Genomic DNA, 23,945 nt, shown 5'->3' on the forward strand with positions numbered 1-23,945 from the left:
CTATTGTTAATTAAAGTAGCTTATTACGTATGTTCATATTACTTTTTTGACATGTCTCGTTTGATTTGAGTCAAAATTGGGTTACGTTGTTTCTAGTTTTAGTTTGGATTTGAGTTAGATAATTCAAATTGAGTAATCATGTTAGTGGATATTTTACATTATTTTTAAAGCAAAACTCTGTATTTGTTCCCCGTTTCTTTTTCTTTATCTTGAACAGTTGTTTTCATAATAATGGATTTTCCTGTCGAGATACTTCGGGCATCAAAAAGATCAGCTTTGACAGTGCTTGGGTTTGTCACTGTAATAGTGCCAAATATTATTTGATTTAACACCAGTTTTCCTTAATTTTCTTTTTAAGTTTACTGGTCAGAGTTCTTTATTAGTTGACTTTCTTAAAGGTCAATACCCTTAGTGTGAGGTCTTGTTTGTTCTATAATACTCTTGCATAACAAGGTCAAACTTTGGCCGGTTTTAATAAATTAATCCTGGATAAGATTTTTTTTGAAAAGTAAGGAAGCAAGTCTCATCATCTTAAATACTTTTCCAAAATAAAAAAAAAATAAAACAAATAAAACCCTTCACTTATAATAAATTGTAAAGATATGAATTTAATTTTTTTTTTTCTCGTCTTACCTAATCTTTTGTATTTATAAGTATTTGACTAAAACTTGGACTTTATTTTGATGATAATGTATAAAAAAAACATTATCACATACGAAGCGTGAGCTTGGTTTAATGTACATACTTCATGAATTATTTGTAATATGAGCTTGGCTTTAATACAGTTTTTATAAATTTTCATATACGAGCTTGTTTTCAATGTACAATTTTCATAAATTATCATATATGGAGTACAAACTTGTTTTTAATGTATATTTTTGGAGTTTAAATCTTTTAATTTTTTTAAAAAAATTAAGAATATCCTATAATTTTAAACAAAATATCATTTGAAAGATGTGAGTTAAGCATAAAGGAAGGACTTAACATTTGACATTTTTCACCTTTAAGGACCTGACACTTATTTTTTCACCTTTAAGGACCCGTGGTCAATTTTCCGGCATGTTAACCCACCTGAGCTCCGGCCAAAAAGTTAAGTCCTTCTAAATAAAAAGTTAAGTCCTTCTAATACAAAAGTTAAGTCCTCAAAGCATTTAATACATTTCAAACATTCCAACTGTCAAAATATCAAAATTATTCCAACTTTTTTTTTAAAAAAAAAATAATAAATAAAAATTCCAAGTATTCACAAAATATCCCAACTGTCAAAATAAGAGGTTTGCTGAGAATTCCAAAAAATAGCCATTACACCAACTTATCCAACTTATCAGTATAAAAGATAGCTTCTTCTTCCATCATGAGTAGTAACCTGAAGAAAAAAAAAAAAAAAGAGTTAGATGTTGTTTATAACGACAATTGAAGTGAATGAATTGAATGAAACATACCTCATTAATCTATTGTTAAATCTATCAGATTTGACTGAGGAGTTGATAGTGCTTGATTTTGGTTGATGTACTACATTTTTGAAATAATATATTATGTTAGTATGTATAAACATGCACATGAGCAAATTTGTTAAATAAAAATATGAGTAAGTGTATACTTACAACTGCCTGCCTGCTGTAACCATTAGGATAAGTGTAAACTCCCACCACTACTAAAATTCGGTCAAATTGCGACCGCCTCAAACGGTCGCAAAAATAGCAAAAACGGTCGCAAAAAAAAATTGCGACCATCAACGGTCGTAACATGGTGGTCGTTATTCTCGTGGTCGCAAAAAAAAAAATTACGACCGTTTGACGGTCGCAGATTTTTTGCGACCGTTTTTACTATTTTCAACGACCGTTGTGAAAACGGTCACAAATATTAATAATTGCGACCGCTTTATGAAACGGTCGCAAATCTTGAAATTAGCGACCGTCATAAGCGGTCGCTAAAAGTTTTAAAAAAAAAACAAAAAAAAAAAAAAAAAGACCCATCACCCACCCACCCTTAACCCAGATCCATCGAAACTAGATCCCATCCAAACCACCGCCATTGCCCACCCTAAACAACCACTAGCCGCCGCCCGCTACCCACCATCACCTTCGCCCACCTACAACCACCAATACCCACCACCACCCACCCACCCTTAACCCAAGAAAACATACATTTATCAAAACAAAATTAACCTAGAAATTTAACCAAAAATCGAAAAAAAAAGCAACATAAATTAAGCCAAAACAATTTAACCCACAAATAAAATGCACAAAAATTAAACCAAAAAAGGAACAAAAATTAAATTAAAAATGAACAAAAAAAGTCGAACACAAATCAAACCCACAAACACTAAGCAAAATTTGAACAAAAATTCAACTTACAAAAATAAAACCTACAAAAAACCCACAAAAATTCGAACAATCACACAATTTCGACAAAAATCGAACTACTATTCAAACAAAATCAACAAAAATTTGAACCAAAACTCAAACAAAAATACAAACAAAAATCGAACCAAAACTCAAACAAAAACACGAACAAAAATCGGAAAAAAATCGAACAATCATGGAAATTAGAGAACAAAATCAAACAACAAAATTTGAAAATAAACAAAAATATAATAAAAATTTAGAGAAGAAACACATACCTTTCACAAAACTTCTTCCTCTTTAGGTTTATATGGTCAAATTCGACCATAACAACTCCAGATCTGGAATTTTTATGGTCGAATTTGACCGTTAATACCAAACTTTGACGAAAATACAACACCACAATTTTTTGGTTGAAAAAGATAGAATGAAGAAGAAACAGAGAGTAAAAATCCTAAGGAAATAGTAGAAATAGAATAGAGAAGAAAATGATGGAAAGGGAAAAAGTAAAAAGAAGAGAGATAAAGGAGAGAGGAGGAGCAGATCAGGGAAGAGAGGAAAGAGAATGAGAGGGAGAAAGGAAAAAGAAGAGAAAGAAAGGAGTGAGGAGATATGGAGCGGCGGTTTGGGCTAGGGTTAGTTTAGTACTCCTTTTATAGGATTTTTAGAGAAAAAAATATTAACCCTGTTGCGACCGCCTTAAACGGTCGCAAAAGGCGGTCGCAAATGGTCGCAAATTGCGACCGTTCCTAAAACGGTCGTAATCGTCACAATTTGCGACCGTTCCTAAAACGGTCGTAATCGTCACAATTTGCGACCGTTTTTTGCGGTCGCAATTGATTTGTTTTTATTTAGAATTATTTTTAACATTTATTTTATTTTTAAATACGTTTGCGACCGTTAAATAGCCTAAAAACGGTCGCAAATCTGCCACCGCCTTATAAACGGTCGCAAATATTATATTTTGCGACCGTTTTAATGATGGTCGTAAAAAAACGATCACAATTTGACCGAATTTTAGTAATGCACACCTCTGTTGTGTATAGGGAGATTTACTTGACTACTGCTGTCTGGCACAATGTTTCCCTTCCCTTTCCCCTTTCCTTTAGTTGCTGGTGTGTGCTTCAGCTTCTTTGGGGCCTGATGTTGCCCTGATTCAGTAGAGTCACCCACCTGTGATGTTTTAGGTGGCTTTGATGACCGAGGCACAGGAATATCTATCAATGGCAATGGGCATTTTCTTTTGTTATGCCCAGCTTCTCCACAGTTACTGCATTTATGTAACTCCCCCTTCTTTGACTGCTTGCAGCCTTCTACCTCACCCAAAGATGGCTTTCTCTTTGTAGTTGGCCTATTTTGGAGTTTCTTGACCATCGGGGCTTGTATTGGAGCATAAGGGGACTCAGGCCACTCTTGGGGTCCATTTAAAGGCTCAAGTGGAAACTCATAAGCCTTTAAGTATTTCTCCTTAGTGAACCAAGTTGATACATAATGTTCAGGGTGTTCAACGGCTTTCCAAATTGCTGCAACAGCATGATTACATGGCACTCCACTAAGCTGCCATGCATTGCAACTACAAGTTTTGTCTAGTAGGCTGACAACATATCTAGTTTGTGTTGCCCCTTCCCTAACCCCATATGTGAAATGGCCATCCCAAAATGCAACCCAACCTCTTGCATCTATCTTTGACTTCTCTAATTTCTTTTTGATTCTAGGACAGATTTGAATGTCCTTGTTACCAATGAAGTCCCTTTTCTTGTGAAGCCTCTCCATTAGGCTTTCTCTAATATCTTCGAGCATGGTTATGATGGGCTTGTGTCTGCTAGAAAGTATGTAAGCATTGAAAACTTCATTCATGTTATTATCAATGTTCTCACACTGTGATGTTGAAGTCAAAAAAGCCCTCACCCACTTCTTATAATTTCTCTTCATCAAGTCTTCACCTGCTTTGACTGACATTAAGGAGAAGAGCTGCATGTTTTTAGTAAAATCATTCTGTGTTGTGCTTTTAGCCACTTTCCAAAACCCTCTCCTGTACTGCAAACTACCTCCAAATTTCTGCCTAAAATTGCAATAGACATGTCGAGCACAAACTCTTGTGTCTGCACTAGGCCATATGTCACTAGAGCTGTCAATTCGGGTAAATGGGTCGGGTTTGAGTCGGGTTTGTGTGGGTCGGGTCATCTCGGGTCGGGTCAATATGGGTTAATGTCAAGACCTATGTGGGTCGGGTTTGGGTTGGGTCATGCTTGAGTCGGGTCACGTCGGGTCATACATCTTTTCGGGTTCGGGTCGGGTTTAGGTCGGGTCAATAAAAGGTCGGGTTACATTCGGGTCGAGTGAAAAACAAGTCGGGTTAAATTCGGGTTTTTACGGGTTTAAATGAGTTAGGGTCATGTTCGGGTTCGAGTCGGGTTCGGTTCAAGTCAATTATTTTCGGGTTATAATCAGGTCGGGTCATTATCGGGTTTGAGTCGGGGTCGGTTCAAGTCAATAATTTGCGGGTCATAATCAAGTCGGGTCATTCTCGGGTTCGGGTCGGGTTCGGTTCAAGTCAAAAACTTGCAGGTTATAATCGGGTCATTTCCAAGTCGGGTCATTCTTGGGTTCAAGTCGGGTTTAGTTAATAATTTGCGGGTTACAATCAAGTTGGGTCATTTAAACTTATCTGGTCATTCTCGAGTTCAAATTGGCAAGTCAATAATTTGCAGGTTATAATCACGTCGGGTCATTTCCAAGTCGGTCTCGGGTGTGGTTCAAGTCAAAAATTTGAATTCCCTTAAAAAAAATAATAATAAAAAAAAAGATAAGTCAAGTGAGATGAGAAAGACTTGCTATTGTCTGGGTCCCGTGTATTTTTTTTTTTTTTGTTTAATTTTTTTTTTTTTTTTTTTTTTTTTGCTGCTATCCAGTTCAGTTTTTCTTTGACGAGGATTATGTAAGAGATAAGTCAAGTAAGATGAGAAAGGCCACTTTTGTTTTATAATTGGAATCCATGTTAATAAATTGAAGAAAAGCCTGAAACTCAATAGTCAATACGGAGTACTCTTTTTATCCTAAAAATTCCTAAATCCTAAAATTCAGGTTAGTAATAGGTCGAGTTTAAATTCGGGTCGGGTCAATAACAAGTCGGGTTGAATTTGGGTCGGGTCAATAACAAGTCGGGTTTATTTCGGGTCGGGTTTAAAATCGAGTCGGGTTAGGAACGGGTCGGGTTAGTAACAGGTCGGGTTGAATTCGGGTTTTGACGGGTTAAATCGGGTTTGGGCCATTCTCGGGTTCGAGTCGGGTTCGGTTCAGGTCAATAATTTACGGGTCACATTCGGGTCGGGTCCTCTCTAGGTCGGTTCATGGTCGGGTTCGGGTCTCAAATACTCGGGTCAACTCAGGTCTAGGGTTGGTTTCAGGTCGGGTTCGGGTCACCATTTTTTTCGGGTTCAGACGGGTTAGGGTTAGGGTCGGTATTTCGGGTCGGGTCAGCTTTTGACAGCTCTATATGTCACCAACAGCCTTGAGCAACCCTTTTTGTTGGTCACTCATGATGGTATAACCAGCACCATCAGCTGTACCTAAGTCATCAGCAAGTAAACACAAAAACCATGTCCATGTCTCTGTATTTTCAATTTCAACACAAGCCCATGCAATTGGGAACATTTGGTTGTTCCCATCTCTGCCAACAACAACAAGAAGTTGCCCCCCATAAGGACCTTTTAAAAAACAGCCATCTAATCCAAAAAAGGGCCTACAACCAGCTAGGAACCCCTTTTTCAAAGCAGAAAAACAGATGTAGACTCTTTCAAAAACATTGTTATTCAACTTGAACTTCACTGTGTTATCAGGACTAGACCGAAGAATTTCTTGAGCATATCTGTGAAGGAGTAAGTACTGTTCTTTATATTCACCTAATATCAACCTCTGAGCCATTCTTCTTGCTTTCAAAGCCATCCAAAGTGAAATCTTGATTCCCGACTCAGACCACATAGTGTCAACAATTTCTTGACACTTCAAGTATGGATTAATTTTGAACTTACCATGGTATTTACTAGCAATCCATGTAGCCCTTATTCTTTTCACTCTTGCCACTCTCCCACAGTTGTGTTGCGGGATATGAGTCTTCACACTTAATGTCCCATTGCCACTCATTGATGCCCATAAGTACCAAGGACATCCCCTTTCCCTTGCCTTGCATTTTGCCCCTATCCTTGTTTTGTCATTTTTTATATACCTTATATCCCTCCCTATGCTTACAGAGTAAGTGGTAATAGCTTCTCTCAATTCCACAACATCCTTGAACTTCTGTCCTAAATAGAAAGGGGACTCTGTTTCTGAGTGTGTTGTAAAGGGTAAATGGCTAGTTTGTTTGCTGACTCTTTTCTTTTTCTTACCGGGTTGTGGCAACAGAAAACCACACTCATCATCATCATCATCATCAGAGTATGACAAAGATTCATACTCTGATGAAGCATCACCATCATCAACATGGTCAACATCTTGACTCTTACGGTCTCCTAATCTACCAGCAACTCTATTCAAAGAATCTAGATCATTCAGAAACTCAAGCTCAACCTTACTTGCTTCTTTAAGTCTCTCTCTAGCATCTATCACCTCTACATCCTCCTCATCACTACCCTCCTCATCACTACCCTCCTCATCCCCAAAATTGAATAAATTGGTTGTCTCAGTTTCAGGTTCAATATAGTCAGCAGGTTGGTGTTATGTGTGCACTGGTTTTGTGGTTAAAAATGGTTGTACAGGTGTATGGGTTTGATTTTTAGTCCCACCAGCCCTAAAACCAGGTGTAGCATTACCACAAACCCTATGCACTTAATCATCATGCTCAGTAAACACATCAATTATCTTGAACTCACTTAGAAGACTATTGAACACAGCAAAAGTACAGTCTTCATATGCCAAGAATCTCACTCCTGTTTGAAGATTCTTCAAAGGGTCACAATAATGGAGCTTTATCACATTATCATAGCCTAGTGAATCAATCAATGATTTAAAGTAGGTGGCATTAAAATCAAGTGGAATATCATTGATTAATTTTATTTGACCACCAATGTAACAAAGATTAGGATTGTATTCCCACTTGCCCCCATGATGCAGCACAATACAAGGTTGGATATCCATATTTTCTACACAACAACACAAAATATTGACCAAATATCAAACAAAAATGAGCAAAATTAAAAAGATTATTCATCGCATTAATAAATTCAAGTTCAGATCACTGCAAAAGCATTGTCATTGTTATGACATTGTCTAACAACATCCTAATCACAATGTCAACCATTGACAACTAATTATCCGTTAATCATTACTACTCTAACCCAATTGAGGGATACATCAAATACATACAAACTTCCCTTGCATAAAAATTATCCAAAATGATTCAAATGCATGTATATCTTTGTAGATTGCTATCATAACAAGCCCTGAAAAGTGATAGCCAATAGTAGTAGACTAGTAGCATACATGCAACAGAAGATAATAAAACTCTAACCCAATCGAAGTTTGCGGCAATAAAGCATTATTGGATTTTAGATAATATATTTCTATTAAAGTTGTTTCTTAAGTGTTTTTTCCCTGTTCAATTGATGCTCTTTATTTTAGTTCTATTTGAGCCAAAATACCAAATTCCAAACACCCTACTCACTACCCCTGTTTTTTACAAGTTTACTGCTAACATAGATTAGGGTCTGGGTTCGTCAATCCCTTCCAAGTCGTCATACACAGACAATTCAAATCACAACATCTAGACAACAACCAACAATGTCATAAACAACAATATCAAATTTAGCAAAAATAATCACTTGATCAAATTCTCGTCAAAACCCTAAACCCTAACAAACCCACGAACTTTTTTTTTTGCATTTTTCACAAAATAAATACACGAATATATGAAAAACGGGCGTACCTTGCAACTTTACCCAGAATCGGGTTGTAATTCCGTGAATTTACCCAGAATCGCCTTCGTCAATCCCGTAGCCAAACTCTAAAACAGGGAAGAAGTTTGCGCCAAAATACTTTTTATTGGAGATAATAAAATAATAAGTGAGAAAGTTCAATCAGGAAAAAAAATATATATATATATATATTTAACCAAAGATTAACTCACCTTGGGTTAGTTGTTTTAAATTATCACCGGAAAGTTAATGTTAAGTCCTTAAAGGTGAAAAAAAAGTCATAGGTCCTTAACGGTGAAAAATGTCAAATGTTAAGTCCTTGTATTATGCTTAACTCGAAAGATGTAAAAATTCTATAATTAGTTTCAATTTTTTTTAAAAACACTAATAATTAAAATTTCAGGAAAAAAAAAAAAAAAAAAGAAGTACAAGTGATTTGATTGTACCTAGTATCGGGATCTACACGAAAGTGTACAGTAACATGCCAAAACACTATTTACAGTAGATGTTTGTCTTTCTTCTTCTTCAACGACTACTAGTCTTGAGTTTATTGACATTTTATCTATCTATTCTATTTATCTTGTTCATTAGTTCGTGGCACCCATTAATCCAAGCTTTTAAGGTCCCATCTTCTTCTTGTTTTTATTTATATTTTTTGTACTAGCTCTCCTTGTATTTGTATACTTTGGCTCTTAACCCTTTTTTTCACCCTTATTACCAAGAATGGCAACAAATTCAAGTTAAATTATTGATGTACAAGTCCAATTTTGTATGAAAAGGGTTCTCATAATTGATGGATATTCATTGTATATTGGCATCTTTTACTGTTCAAAATCACTCGATTGAATCCTTTATTTTTATAATTGTAGTAAGTGACATTTAAGTTTATACACTGTAAATAAATTGTATAAAAAGCAAATTATTGCAATTAGTTTGAAATTGAGAAATTACTTGAGAAATAGTGATTTGCAGCTTTGTTCATGCAAATTTGATTGGTATGAATTATAGCTACTCAAATCCAGCCCTTTAATGTTAATCCAAGGATACCATCCATATTAGTTTGGTAACCAATTTTCCTGGTTTTGGCTGTTGATATCAAAAACCAAACTCTACTCGATAGAAGATAACACATGACATGCAAAAGGAATTTTAGAGAGGGTTTATTTCACTACAATTGTTTGTTTCTTAACTTGAAGTTTAAATTACCCTCATTTGTTTTTGACTATGTTGTGCCATCTTCATGCTAATCATGAAGGCTTAATTAAGATAGTTGATATTTTTCTTAGACATGGATGAATTTTTGGTTCGTTCTTATGAAGAGTGGCCAAAGAGGTCTTAGGGGAAGTAAGGGGAAGAACTTCGGTACAGAGAGATACTTCGTGGTGGAATGAAGAGGTGAAAGCAGTAATTAAGCAAAAAAGGGAATGCTATCAAGCCTTAGGAAAATGTAGGAGTGATGAAACCTTTGCAGCGTATAAGGAGGCTAAGAGTAAGGCAAAGGCAGCTGTTCGCCAAGCAAAAGAAAAGGCATATCAGGAGGTTTATGAAAAGCTTGATTCCAAGGAGGGAGAAAGGATCATTTATAAGATGGCAAAGAGAAGACAAGAGGCAAGGAAGGATATTGGCATGGTGAAGTGTGTCAAAGATAAGAACCAAATGGTCCTAGTGCAAGAGGAGGGCATCAAGGACAGGTGGAAGGGGTACTTTGATGAATTATTTAATGGAAGTAATGGAGTTGTGATAGGAGATACCTCTATGAGTGATGAAGAAATCAACATGGAGTATGTGCGAAGGATTAGGAGAGTAGAGGTGGAGATTGCACTGAGGAAGATGAAACCTAAGAAGGCGGTTGGCCCTGATGGGGTACCGATAGAGGTGTGGAGGTGTTTGGGTAAGATTGGTATTGATTGGTTAACAAACCTTTTCAACAAGATATGGACGGCTACAAGGATCCCACAAGATTGGAGGAAGAGCACCTTGGTCCCGGTTTATAAAAACAAAGGAGACGCTCAAGATTGTTCTAACTATCGAGGAATTAAGCTTATGAGCCATACTATGAAGTTGTGGGAAAGGGTGATTGAACAAAGGTTGAGGGCATGCACAAGCATTTCAGATAACCAATTTGGTTTTATGCCTGGGAGATCTACTATGGAGGCAATCCATTTGATAAGACAAATGATGGAGTTTTATAGGGTAAAGAAGAAAGATCTTCATATGGTCTTTATTGATTTAGAGAAGGCATATGACAAGGTGCCAAGAGAGATACTTTGGTGGGCAATGTTGAAGAAAGGTATCCCACGAAGGTATGTAGACCTAGTTAAGGATATGTATCGGGATGTGTCAACAAATGTGAGGACATGCGGAGGGTTGACAAAAGATTTCCCTATTACAATCGGATTGCATCAAGGGTCTGCATTAAGCCCTTTTCTTTTTGCAACGGTTCTAGACGAATTAACTAGACCAATTCAAGATGAGGTTCCATGGTGTATGCTGTTCGCAGATGATATCGTTTTGGTGGATGAGACTAAGGATGGGGTTAATGTCAAGTTGGAGCAATGGAGGCAAAGGTTGGAATCTAGAGGGTTTAAGCTAAGTCGGAGTAAGACTGAATATTTGGTATGTCGTTTTGGCACTCAGAGGGGGACAAGCAATGAAGTGGTGAGTTTGGATGGAAAGGATTTGACCATGAGTGAATGTTTTAAGTACCTAGGGTCGATCATCCAGAAGAATGGTGACATTGATCAAGACGTGACCCACAGGATTAAGTCAGGGTGGCTTAAATGGAGAGCGGCCACGGGAGTGTTATGCGACCGCAGCATTCCCTTAAAGTTGAAGGGAAAATTCTACAGGACTGCCATAAGACCAGTGTTGCTCTATGGTACAGAATGTTGGGCTTCTAAGAAAGAGCATATTAAAAAGATGGAGGTTACGGAAATGCGCATGTTAAGGTGGATGTGTGGAAACACTTTAAGAGATAGAATCAGAAATGAGGTTATTCGCAAGAAAGTAGGTGTGGCGGGCATTGTAGATAAATTAAGGGAAAATCGTCTGCGTTGGTTTGGACATGTAAGACGGAGACCCGAGGGTGCACCGGTGCGAAGAGTGGAAGAGTGGGACCATGGAGGGGTTAAACGAGGAAGAGGGAGACCAAAGATGACTTGGTTGGAAGGAGTGAGGAAGGATATGAAGTGCATGGATTTACGTGAGGATGAAGTTTTGGATCGTAAGGGATGGAGGAGAAAGATTTATGTTGATGACTACACGGAATAATCAAATTTGGTTCATGTTAGCCGACCCCACTTTTGGGATTAAGGCTTTGATTGATTGATTGATTGATTGATCTTATGAATAGTCTTATTTCAAGTCCACCCCCTTTTAAATGAGATTTGATCTTTACTAAGGGTCTGTTTTTTTCAGATTATTTTCAGTTTAGTTCAGTTCAGTTCTTAATTTGTTTCTCTCATAAAATATTCAATTCAGTTCAATTCAGCTCCAATAAGTTCACTTCAGCTCCAATAAGTTCACTTCAGCTCAATTCAGTCAATCAGAACAGGGCCTAACAGTATGACCTCTTGCGATAGAGTGATGCATTTGAAATTTAGAATCATAGACGTCTTCCTGATTTTTAAATTTCTTCTTTATTTTATTGCAAATATTTGATTTTTATATTGTTCACATAATACTCTGTATTACTTTAACTAGCTTTAGTGATTAATATTTTTTTTAAAAAAATGTAGCAAGCATTTTATGTAGAGGTGCATTGTAGATATGATTTGCATTAGAAAGAGAGGTGTACGTACAAAATCTATAAGAATATGGTTATGAACGGTCTAAATAGAGAAAATGATGTATGAGTAATTCATCACCTGTAGATAAAGTGGACTATAGCAAGAAAATAGTAAATTGCTGAGCATTTGGGCAAAGGAGGACACTACTGTATAGCAAATTAATCAAATACTACTATAAAAGCAAAAACACCAAAGAAAATACTCCATGAAATTATTCATAGAAAAGTGCAGAAGGCGTCCAATCTACCCGCAATTAGAGATTAAGCTTATGAAATGCAGCTTATTATACAAGTACATTAAGCACCTATAGTTTGTTTATACTCCGTACATGAATAGAGTCGGTACTCATTTTTTAGGGCCTGTTATGATTTATTAAGCTAAACTGAATATTTTATGAGAAAAGGAAATTAGGAACTAAATTGAACTGATTGGAACTGAAATGAAGATAAGCTGAAAAGAATAAACCCTTAATAATGCGATAATTAAGGGCCTGTTCTCATTGACTGAAATGAAATGAACTGAACTAAACTGAACTTATTGATATGTGATTTTTAACTACGGATTAATGATCTTTGATTATTTATTATTATATATGTGTGTATATACAAATATACGTATTAAAATATTTATGAAAAATATACTATATAATTAAAATATTTATGAAAAATATATTAAAAATATAGAACCCCAAAACATTTTTAAAACATATACTATATTATTATTATTATTATTATTATTGTCGTTGTTGTAATATAAGGTTAAAAATATAAAATTTGATTTTAAATCATTAACAATATCATTGGATATAAACTTATTAGAATTGAAATAAACTGAACTGAACTAAAATTAATTTAATGAGAACAGACCTTTAAACTCCATTCTTTTCACCTTAAAGTAATTATAGATGTCGACCAAATTAGAACGATTACTAGTAATGGAGAGACTAGGAAAAAGCCCTAGAGATTAGAGAGAGAAAGTAGAGAGAGAAGAGAGTGTCCCCACAAGAGAGAGTGTCCCCGGTGGTGGACAAATCTGCCACGCCAATAATGTTTAAATGGGGGGACCTTCTTTTTGCAGATCAGACAACTCTACCTTTCTCCTCTTCTTCTTCTTCTTCTTCTTCTTCCTTCTCTCTCTTTCTCTCTCTCAACCAATTCTTTCAGAACTCCCCAAATATATCTTATTCACTGTTGCCTAAAAAAAATCTTCTTCACCATTATCATCTTCTTCCTTTCTCATTCTTTAATTAATAAATATTTTCTTCTTTCTTTAAAATTCCTATGTAAAATTAAAATAAAATAATACTGAAACTTTATACTATATTGGGAAGGTAACATTTATTATTATGGCATTATACTAGTCAAGAATATATGCTGCTTTTCTAGAAATAACCATCCACTCTACTCCACTGCACTCCACAGCTCCACTGCACAGCACTGCACCCCAAATACCAAAATCAGTTTTTTTAAGAGAGAGAAACTCAAGTTAGAGAGAGAAAATTTATCAATCATCAAAAGAAAGGATTGGTTATTTATTGCAAAATTGTACTTTGGAGTTTCACCAAACCCACAACTTTGGCTATAATGGAGAAGCTCCAAGGTCCCATTAATCCCTGTGTATGTTTTTTTCTTCCATAATTTCTTCCCTTTTTGCTCTAGTACATTTTATTACTGTTTTTTTACTACTTATTTTATATACTATACACCTTTTTTTTTTCTTTTCATTTTCATAGTTATAGATGTAGACCTTGTTGCATTTACTCCTCTTTTGCATTTATTGCTTGTTAATTACAAGTGTTATTATATCTTCCTAGAATATGGAAATTCTCTGCTGTTTTTTTTTTTTTTTTTTTTTTTTTTTTATTTCCTATTAATTCCATTCTATGACAACCTTATTTATTTCTTACTTAATTTTATTTTTTATTTTTTTGCAGTTGATTGCAGAAGATATGGAAGTGGGTAATTGGTTAGAGGAATTTATAAGCAGTACAACAACAGCAGCAGCAAGTATGAAATATGAAGATCCATATAATTATTATTCTGAAGGAGGTGGTGCAAGTTATCTTCCAAGTTTAGAAGATAAAATGCCATTTTTACAAATGCTTCAAACTGTTGAACAACAACAACAGCAACAACCATTAATTCATCATTTTGAACCAACAAATTTCCAGTTTCTCCTGAGACTACAACATCAGCTAGTTGAGAGTTGTGTTACTACCACTACTACTACTAATCATCATTTCCATAATAATCATAATCATGGTATTAATGTTGGTGGTAATGATAGTATTAGTAATGATGGTATGATTATTATGGACATACAACACTCTCCTGGGGTGAAATCTGAGACAACTGAAATTGGAGAAAAAGTTGAGAAATGTGATGGTAGATCTACTAAGAAAACACACTTTTTGAAAACAAGGACTACTGCACCGGCTCCGGTGAAGGAGAAGAGGAAAAGGAAAAGGAAGAGAGCGACGAGGCCGGCGATGAACAAACAAGAGTTTGAGACTCAAAGAATGACTCACATTGCTGTTGAGCGCAACCGCCGTCGCCAAATGAATGAACATCTCAATGCCCTTCGTTCTCTCATGCCTCCTTCCTATGTTCAAAGGGTTAGTTTTTCCTTTGTCCTTATTTTTGTGTGTGTTTTTCTTCAGTTTTGGGGTTTTTATTATTGAATCTATGTGAATTATGAACTTCCTTGTTTAATTTGTGTAAGACTCACCCTTCTTTCTACTTGTGTTTATTCGTGGGTTCCGGTCTGATAAGACACTTATGTATTTTTAACGAGATAAAGAGCTAAAGGAAAAATTGATTAAGTAGTAGTAGACTACTAGCATATAACTAGTGTAAATTTGTTTTCTTTTTAAGGGATGGAGTGTAATTGTACATTTTTACTACTGATTAATTGATTATGACCTTTTTTTTGAAATAAAAAATAAAAAATGCAGGGTGACCAAGCATCAATTATAGGAGGAGCAATAGATTTTGTAAAGGAATTGGAACAAATGCTACAATCTCTCCAAACTCAAAAGAAAACGAGGCAAATTGAAGAAAACGGCGACGTTTCAGTCAGTCCATCCTCTACATCATCCTCTTCTAATTTGAACAATCTAAGCAATAATAGTAACATGTTCATGGCATCGCCTTCATTCCAATCCCCGGAAGACGGGAAAGGGAAAGGGAAAGGGAAAGGGAATGGGGAATCAGGAGAAGGAAGTATAAGGAAAAGTAATGAGGAATTCAGTGCAGAAAAGAAGACAGGGATAGCAGAAATAGAAGTGGTTGTAATTCAAAATCATGTCAACTTAAAAATCAAATGTCAAAGAAGACAAGGTCAACTCATTAAAGCAATTGTTGCCTTTGAAGAATTAAGGCTCACTGTTCTTCATCTCAACATTACTTCTTTGCATACCCTAGTACACTACTCTTTTAATCTTAAGGTACGTACATTACATTTACATTATATTATATTTGTCTCTTTTAATTTATTACAAGTATGTTTTTTTGTTATACAATATCAAAATTTTGGATTGTTTTTGTGATATATATATGTGGCCCTTACATACATTAATTAATGTACATTTATCATGTATGGTCATGGTTGAGGATTTTATCTGCACGTTGGTTTGAATGGCTTAGATATTTAGTTTAGATCTTCTGTCCTATATAGTGTCTTATTCTATGTCTTGTCGATGTGCTATAATTTTAGAATTAGTCATTCTAATGAATGGTACTTCGTACTTAATTAGTTTAGTTTGGTTTATGTGAAAAAGAAGAATTAAACTAATATGGACTACAAACTTAAAATGTATAATGATATAGAAGATTGTATGATGAATAACACCTTAAGGCCGAGTATGTGTGTTAAACGATTGACTTTGCTGCTCTTGACTTATTGTTAGCCAATTAGCCGGACTTGTTAGCAAAATGATACAGTAGTATACATACAGGAGTGTTTGGTGTTTCGCTTGTGTTTTTTTAGTATTTCGTAACATAGTTATAATGCAATATATTGCGTTGGCTATAACTTTTACTTGATACGAATGATAAATTAGCTTATATAACTAAACAGAATTTGGAAAAATATATGGTTGACCATCTCTTCTTTTCCCCAAAAAATTGCAGATAGAAGATGATTGTAAACTAGGGACGGCAGATGATGTAGCCAGAGCAGTGCATCAAATATTCAGCTTGATCAACCTCAGCTAAACTAAGTCAAGTGATTTTTTTTTCCCCCTTTTAGTGTGATTATTTTGGGATATAGTTAGTTTAGATGATTAGATGAAAAACAATTTGCATCCATGTAGTCAAGTAAGCAAATGATGTTCTTTCTTTCTTTTTTTTTTTTTTTTTTGCGTTTTCTTATGATTTAGGTTTAAATGGAAATACCTTTTCTTTTTTTTTTTTTTTTTTTTTTTCTTGTGATATTTAATTAGATAAAACTTCTCTTAATTTGTTGTATATAGTGCAGATGGATTAAGAGGGACCCATCTAAGATTTGCTAAAAGGTTTGATTTCTCTTCTAATCTCATGATTACAAAGGGAATGATGCATCTCTTTTTATATTGACTTTTGAGAGTGAAGCCTTCTTTTTTTTTTTTTTTTTTCTAGTTTCATCATTCTAGAATGGTCCTTATGCTTGTCTCCCCCAAAAGGCATCAATTTTTTGGAATTGGAAATTATAATTTCACACTCAAAACAAAATACATAAAATAAATAAATAAATATTCAATTTTTTTGGACTTTTCCCTTGATCTCTATTCTCACGTTATTTTTTCCCTTCTTTTTGGTGTTGACCCTACAATATCGTATAGTCCTTTTCTTTTGTGTAAGTAATCGTACTAATTTTACGTTGAGCTTGCTTGTGTAAATTCTTTGAGCCCAACTTGTAATTCACTTGGCCCAGTCCATATGGTCCATCTTCTTGTGGACCATTGCTCTGTATATGTCCATTTCACAAAGGTCTTAGCTGTTTGAAAGGCCATTTGAATTTTTGTAACATAAGGTAATGTAAAAACAAAATTTGAATGGAAGGAAATGTAACAATACTTTACTTGGTAAAAATATAACTATGCTTACTATTAAAGAAAAGACTAATCAAGGTTTTAGTTTCATAAGATAGTTACGTTCTTCGGCCTTCATCGACAGAGTTGATTCGTGCCCTTATTCATGTTCTTTTTTTTTTGTAAAATACAGAAATCAAAAGAAAAAAAGTTGTGTTAGCATTGATACATCAATCAAATGAAATAAGTTTAAGGTGTTGTTTGGTTGACTTAATTTCTTGAGGGCATTCAAAATTCCTATGAATTTCATTTTGGACTTATTTGGTTGACACAAAAAAGTAAAAATGGAAGCAATGACAATTCATGGGAATTTTGACTTCCCTTAAAATTAATTTACCCAACCCCCTTGGTAAGTTACAATTCCTATGGAAATTTACTTCCTTCAATTTTCAACTAAATAAATTTCATGAATTCCCATGATTTTGATAAAGGAATTTAATTCCTATAAATTGTAATTTCATGGGAATTTTCAGTTCCCTAATGAACCAAACGACCTCCAAATATAAAAGGATTACACATATTTAAATGTGAATGCACATAAAATTACTATAGTTGTGATATCAAACACTCCTGTACCCTCATACTGGATTAAGGTTACTTTTGTGTTATTAAACATTAGCAATGTCATCTTTTTTACCCAGCTATTGTCTATCAACATGACTATTCAGTAGTCCGTATTACTAAAATTATTTAAAAAGTAAAGTTTTCATATTCCCAAAATAATTAAAGGGGATGGAGAAAATGAGAAATGCATTGCATTTGCATATGCATGCATGTTGATCTTTATAATTTTTGGAGCGTTACAAATAAATAAATAAACTTAGGGAGAGAGTCAAAATAAAAATGGTCAAGGAAAGCAAGGTTGTGATGGGATTGGAAGTCAAAGGAGTGAAAAAAAGAAGAAAAAGAGAAATTATAAAAATTGGGAGAAGGTCTGGCGCATAGCTCCTATATGCAAACATTGCATATAGGATGGCAATGTAGTAATAAAGTTGAAGTTGTAGTTGGAGTATAAAGTACCATTTGATAGGTAAATAGTACCATTAAAAGTTGTAGTGGTATAAATATTATGCTAATAGTACAAATAAGTATGTAAATGGTACATCAAAATATTATACCATTGTGAGATATAATAGTAGTACTAAGATCTAATGGTACAATATACATGCATAATAGTACAAAAAATGTACCACTGTAACCATAAAAAGTACCATTCTGGATGTCAAACCTCAGCGCTTTTCCACTTTTGCCCTCCTATATGCATTTTTGCATATAGGGACTATGCGACTAGTGGGACTCTAAAAATTGTCAGAAAGATGGAGATTGAGAAACAAACACAGCAGCCATCCCCATGTGCATGTTACAGTGAACCACACCACATCTTGTCAGATTTTAACCCTCCTTTATTTACAGCATGAAAAAAATTATTTTGATTTTGAGTGGAACACTGTATAAATTTGTACGAGTATTTCTGCTAATTTTTACTCTCATGTAAAATAAAAGAAATACTCCCTCCGTTTTTAAATACTTGTTTCACTTTTCTTTTTCGTCCATTTTTAAATACTTGCTCCATTTTTTTATTTGGAAAGCTTTTATAATATTAAATTAATTTTTTCTAACCTAGTAGACCTATCATTATCATATTATTTTACTCCTTATTTTCATATTTTCTCTCCTCTAATTATCCCCACTACTTTTGTTTTTTATAAGGAGTAATTTTTTATTCTTCCACCTAACTCACTACTTTCACATTTTATTATTTTCTCTAATTTCTCCTAAAACTCCGCACATAAAGAAATAAAGTAAGTATTTTAAAAACGGAGGAAGTATTATTTATGAGACATTAAAAAATTTCTATTGAAATTAAAAATTAATGGGGTGATAATTGATGAGTGCTAAACTTTAAGTTCGGTTATTAAATAAAATAGTTTCACCAAAGGTTTATGCGAAATGAAATGGTTTCACTAAAGGTTTTTGTACTCCGTAATAATGCAGCTAGTTAACTACATAATTATTTGCTTAAGAACTGTGAATGTTCTAGTTCTTTAGATGGCTAGATCTTGTGTTTAGTCAATTTGAATTGTCTTTACGGTTTATATTTTTTAACAGGTTGTCTTCTTTCGAATTGGCAATCACTGCTTTACAATATGGGTTTATTACAATATTTGTTTACAAACATGTATATCATTCCTGATTCCAAGTAAATAATATGTATATCATTCCGTTTTTATTTAGTTGCAACACACTTCCTTATCACGCATGTTAAGGAAAATATTAGACTAAATAAACGAATAAATTAATTTATAAAATTTTAACACCTATAAGAAGAAAGAGATATGTTGTTACGGTTTAAAATTCATAGCTTAATCATCAAAGAGATTCGTTTACCTAGTTTAATCACCTCATCGATAAGCGTGATAAAAAGTGTGTTGCATGTATAAAAAAAACAGAGGAAGTATATATAGTATAGTACAAAGTACGGAGTAGTATTTTCACAAATTTGTGCACAACATTTGAAGCTAGCTAGCCCTTGTATATTTTGTTGCTTTCTAAATACAATAGATTTTTGTGTACACTTGCAAGCAGGTGCACGGATATACCTAAGGGTATGTTTCACTTGTATGATGATTTAATACCTTTGTATCAATCATCAAAAGAGCAAAAAATATAATTAAATGCATTTTATATCCGAATGTATATGATTAAGACTTTTTGTTCAAATACAATATGTATACGTTCTATAGTACATACAAGTAGTATACAGTAGTTGGTACGGAGTATAAAGTAATGCTGTAGAAAGTCCCAAACGCTTGGCAACAACAAAAACAGCATCTATCTCTAAATAAGAGCCGACATAATTCTAGTAATCTCTACAAAACTACAACCTTGACCGCAGTAAAATTTAGGGAATATTTGTCCTAATTAATTCTCATCTTTCAAGATTAAACACTCCATTTTCTAGGGAGTCTTCTCTTCTTAAAGTTTGGTTATAACTTTAAATCTCTATTATTATGATTATTAATCCGGATTATTTTACTTGCATCAACATATGATCTCAAAAAGGCTAATTACTTTATCTTAGATTAATGAAGGGCCCGTTCTGATTGACTGAACTAAGCTGAACTGAACTGAATTAAATATTTTATGAGATAAGAAAATTAAAAACTGAACTGAAAATAATCTTAAGAGAACAGACCCGTAATATCGATAATTTAATTAATAAGGTAATCTTTTTTACAGAAGATTTTGTACAAATAGAGAATCATATGATTTTCTGGCATCTCAATAATAAAATATGTTCGTTTGTTAAAAGGACCATTTCTACTCTATCTTTAATAATGCTCCATATCATTTATGCATTACATAATTTTTTCCATGGAGGCGGAATGAATATTTAGTTGTTCAGTAAAGAACATACAGTTGTTTTGTAAAGAACATATAGCTATTTTATAAAAAAATATCACATATAGTTGTATTGTAATGAACATATATGCCTTGTTTGGCAATTGGCTGTTGGCTGTTGACTGGTTTGACTGGCTTTTGCATTGACTTTTTTGTTGGCTGTTTGACTTTTTATTAGTCTAAAAACATATTTGGTAAAATTGATTGTTGGATGTTATTAATAACTTAGGTAGAGTAGCTTTTTCATTTTGGCTTAAAAGCCAGCTTTTCAGCTGGCTGAAAAAGCCATTTACCAAACACAAATTTTGGATGTTTGACCAAATGAAAAAGCCAAAAGTCAATCAAAAAGCTAATGAAAAGCCATTTACCAAACAAGCCCAAAGTTGTTTTGTAAAGAACATATAACTATTTTGTAAAAAAAACATCCAACTTTATGTTCTTTATATATATTTAAAGAACATCCGTAATATTAATAAAGAACATAATAATTAGAGGTGATCAACTTCGGCCTGACCCGAAAATAGGGCGGGTTTGAGCAAACCTAAAAATGTATTTTTAGTTAAAAATCCAAACCCGGCCCAAAAAGTCCGCTATATTTTCCGAGTTTGGGCACGAGATATTATGTTAACAGCCTGACCCGAATTTTTTATCACCTCTAATGATAATATAATGTAATGAACATTATTTTTATTCAACCACCATAATCTAAAGACAAAATTCAAAAAACATTTCAAAATAAACAATTAACATTATGTCACAAATAAAAATACATTATACTGACAATCAAAGAACATGAAAATAAAAAACATTATTTAACAGCATATCATGTTTTTTACAATTCTATAACATGTGTCTTTCACTTTAACTGAATGTTCTTTACATTTCTATACAATGTTTTTTACAATTCTATAATATGTTCTTTTCACTTTAACTAAATAATGTTCTTTATATTTCTATACAATGTTCTTTCCGCTTTTTTTTAGGAAGGAATGCACCTTGCGGATCGTGCATCCGCCTGCAGGAACCACACATTGCATAAGAATTGTGTAGCTTTCTACACCTCAGTGTCATTCCCCAAGTTCCAAATTAAAAGAATTGTGTAGCTTTCTACACCTCAGTGTCATTCCTCTAGTTCCAAATTAAAATTGCAAAAGGCAATTTGCAAAGAATAATCTCTCTTAAAGGTGTGCAATCAATAATAAATGACTAATACACCTAATATCTCCAGTCGGATCTTGATACAATTCCCTATTAGTCAAATGACAAGGTATAATATGTATTCAGCATAATGTCATACACTAAACTAGTAGATGATCACATTAGGAAGATTAATTAAACAGATAATACTCCATACACAAAATGATGAAAGATGATATTTACAATATGACTAGTAGTGACAACGAGAAATTTTTTATTGATCAGTCTATTATACACACACTATATAACTATGGAGTATATAAGTAGCTTAGTGATTTCTCTTACAAGTGACAAATACTCCATAGTACTTCGTTCGTATTTAATTAGCAATAAATGGAGCGAATGTACAAAGTAGTATGGTACATTCAGTATACCAGAAAATTTCCTAAGACATTGAACGCACGCTTGATACATGAGTTCATGGAAGCGTACCACCGTTGACTTTGTTGCTCTAAATCATATCTTCTGCTCTGTCTATACTCTATACCAGTTCTCTGATTGAATAAAAGCTACAGGTCAAACAACTCAAGATTCTTTCTAAAAAATTAAAATAAATCAATCAATGTACTTGAATTGCTAACCTTTTTCTGATTTTTACAGTATTACATTTTACACTCGAAATTGTGGTGGAAATTATAATATCGCTTAATGTTTTAATCAATTGATCTTACGGTATTGAGAATTAGTTAGAAAAAACTAATTTAAACTAGCAAACAAATAATTATTTATAGTGATCAATTAGCTGATCTGATGATCTAGTAATCTAATAGCATCTCAATTTTTGTCTAAAATATTTAATAAGCTAGACGTGTGATTTAGGATCATGTCCAGTGTTGTAAATTGTCTTCTACTCTATAATATGGAGTAACTTGATAATATTAAAAATGAGTTTAATTTGACATATCTCATAAGTTATAAATTGATAATTATGAGGGAGTGTATGTCTCCTTTGACTTTTTTTTCATGAACTTTCTTCTCAAAGTCCTGATATTAGCATTAAAAGTTTTGTACTTGTATTCACAAATAATTGAGATCTCTCAATTATTTATTCTCTTTCATGTATGTATCAATAATTGAAAGTTTGACTTTGAAACACAAATTTATGATTTTTTTAGTCAAGTAAGAATGTGGATTTGAATTATCGCCAACAATCTCTCTTGTCCTTCACTATAAATTTCACAATAGATGTTTTATTACAAAAAAAAAAAAAAAAAAAAAAAAAAAAAAAAAAAAAAAAAGAGAAAGAAACTAGTCCCAAATTATTCACCTCAAAATTTGTTAATTACTTGTTCAATGTCTATGTCTACAACTCAACAGCCTAGGACCATTTTTACCTTTTACGAATCTAGTATTTCTGTGACCCCTCTTCTTTTATCTAAAGTATCTTTTACATAATTGAAATTAACAAAATTAGAGTTTTCCATAGAGCAGTCAATCTATCACCTTTTTTTACCTTAGGCATTGTGAGGTCCTTCTCATTTGTTTCGTAATCACTTACTTTGATTTTGTCCCATTTTCCTATCATAGCTTCTCCATTATTTTTCTGTTTTTCTAAGTGTTTTAAGGATGAGTGATGAAAATCAATCCTAAAATTACCTAGAATCGAGAAGAAAACTTTAATCTTTAGAACTATTCCTCACTCTCAAGAGTACTAGATATGAGTACTTGAATTTACATCAAGTCCAGTTCACCCACTTGTTAGGATTTCTTCTTTAGAAGTTCACGAAAAACTAAGACTATCATAAACATTTCTCATCCTATACGAAGTGGTCAAGCCAGTAAACTCGTAAAGCCCAAACATATCAATCTTAAATGTTACAGTATTAGCACAGAAATAAATATAGGGCCTGGATCAAAAGGGCCCAACTTTTGCCTAAGAAATTTGGAAGTGGGCTTTAAAACCTTTCATCGGTTATCATATATTCAAATCATCATTATGTTTTCAGTCCAAAACAGGGAAGCACTTTAACACAACTGAAAGTGAAATCTTTAGCCCCTTGGCCTTCATTTATGCATACTCCTTTCGTGTTTTTTTAAGTGTTACACTTTGATCGGCACATAATTTTAGGTAATTTAATTGACTTAAATAAAATAAGAGGTAAGTGGAGTCGTTAGAGTATTAAAAAATAGTAAAAGAAAGATAGTGGGGTTAATAATTTATTGAAAAGTAATGAATGTGAGAGAAAAAATATAATAAAAAAAGTAGTAGTGGGTTTGGGTGGGGACCATGAGAGGA

At 33.6% G+C, this 23,945-nt stretch overlaps 2 protein-coding genes across 2 annotated transcripts; one reads left to right on the forward strand and one right to left on the reverse strand.

The window, feature by feature from the left end:
• Nucleotides 1–3,362: 3,362 nt before the first annotated feature.
• LOC145584513 (uncharacterized) lies at nt 3,363–4,322 on the reverse strand. The gene has a single exon (XM_081641338.1). The coding sequence runs from the start codon at nt 4,320–4,322 to the stop codon at nt 3,363–3,365; it is 960 nt and encodes a 319-aa protein (XP_081497464.1).
• Nucleotides 4,323–13,130: 8,808 nt separating this feature from the next.
• Nucleotides 13,131–16,647, forward strand: LOC145585832 (transcription factor bHLH57-like). Its single transcript, XM_081642546.1, has 4 exons — nt 13,131–13,658; nt 13,976–14,656; nt 14,996–15,487; nt 16,173–16,647. Exons 1-4 carry the CDS (start codon nt 13,626–13,628, stop codon nt 16,254–16,256), a joined length of 1,290 nt encoding a protein of 429 aa, XP_081498672.1. The 5' UTR covers nt 13,131–13,625; the 3' UTR covers nt 16,257–16,647.
• The last annotated feature ends 7,298 nt before the right edge of the window (nt 16,648–23,945 follow it).

The sequence above is a fragment of the Chenopodium album genome, chromosome 16 (assembly GCF_948465745.1).
Source record: "Chenopodium album chromosome 16, dcCheAlbu1.1, whole genome shotgun sequence".
In the NCBI taxonomy this organism is placed as follows: Eukaryota; Viridiplantae; Streptophyta; class Magnoliopsida; order Caryophyllales; family Amaranthaceae; genus Chenopodium; species Chenopodium album.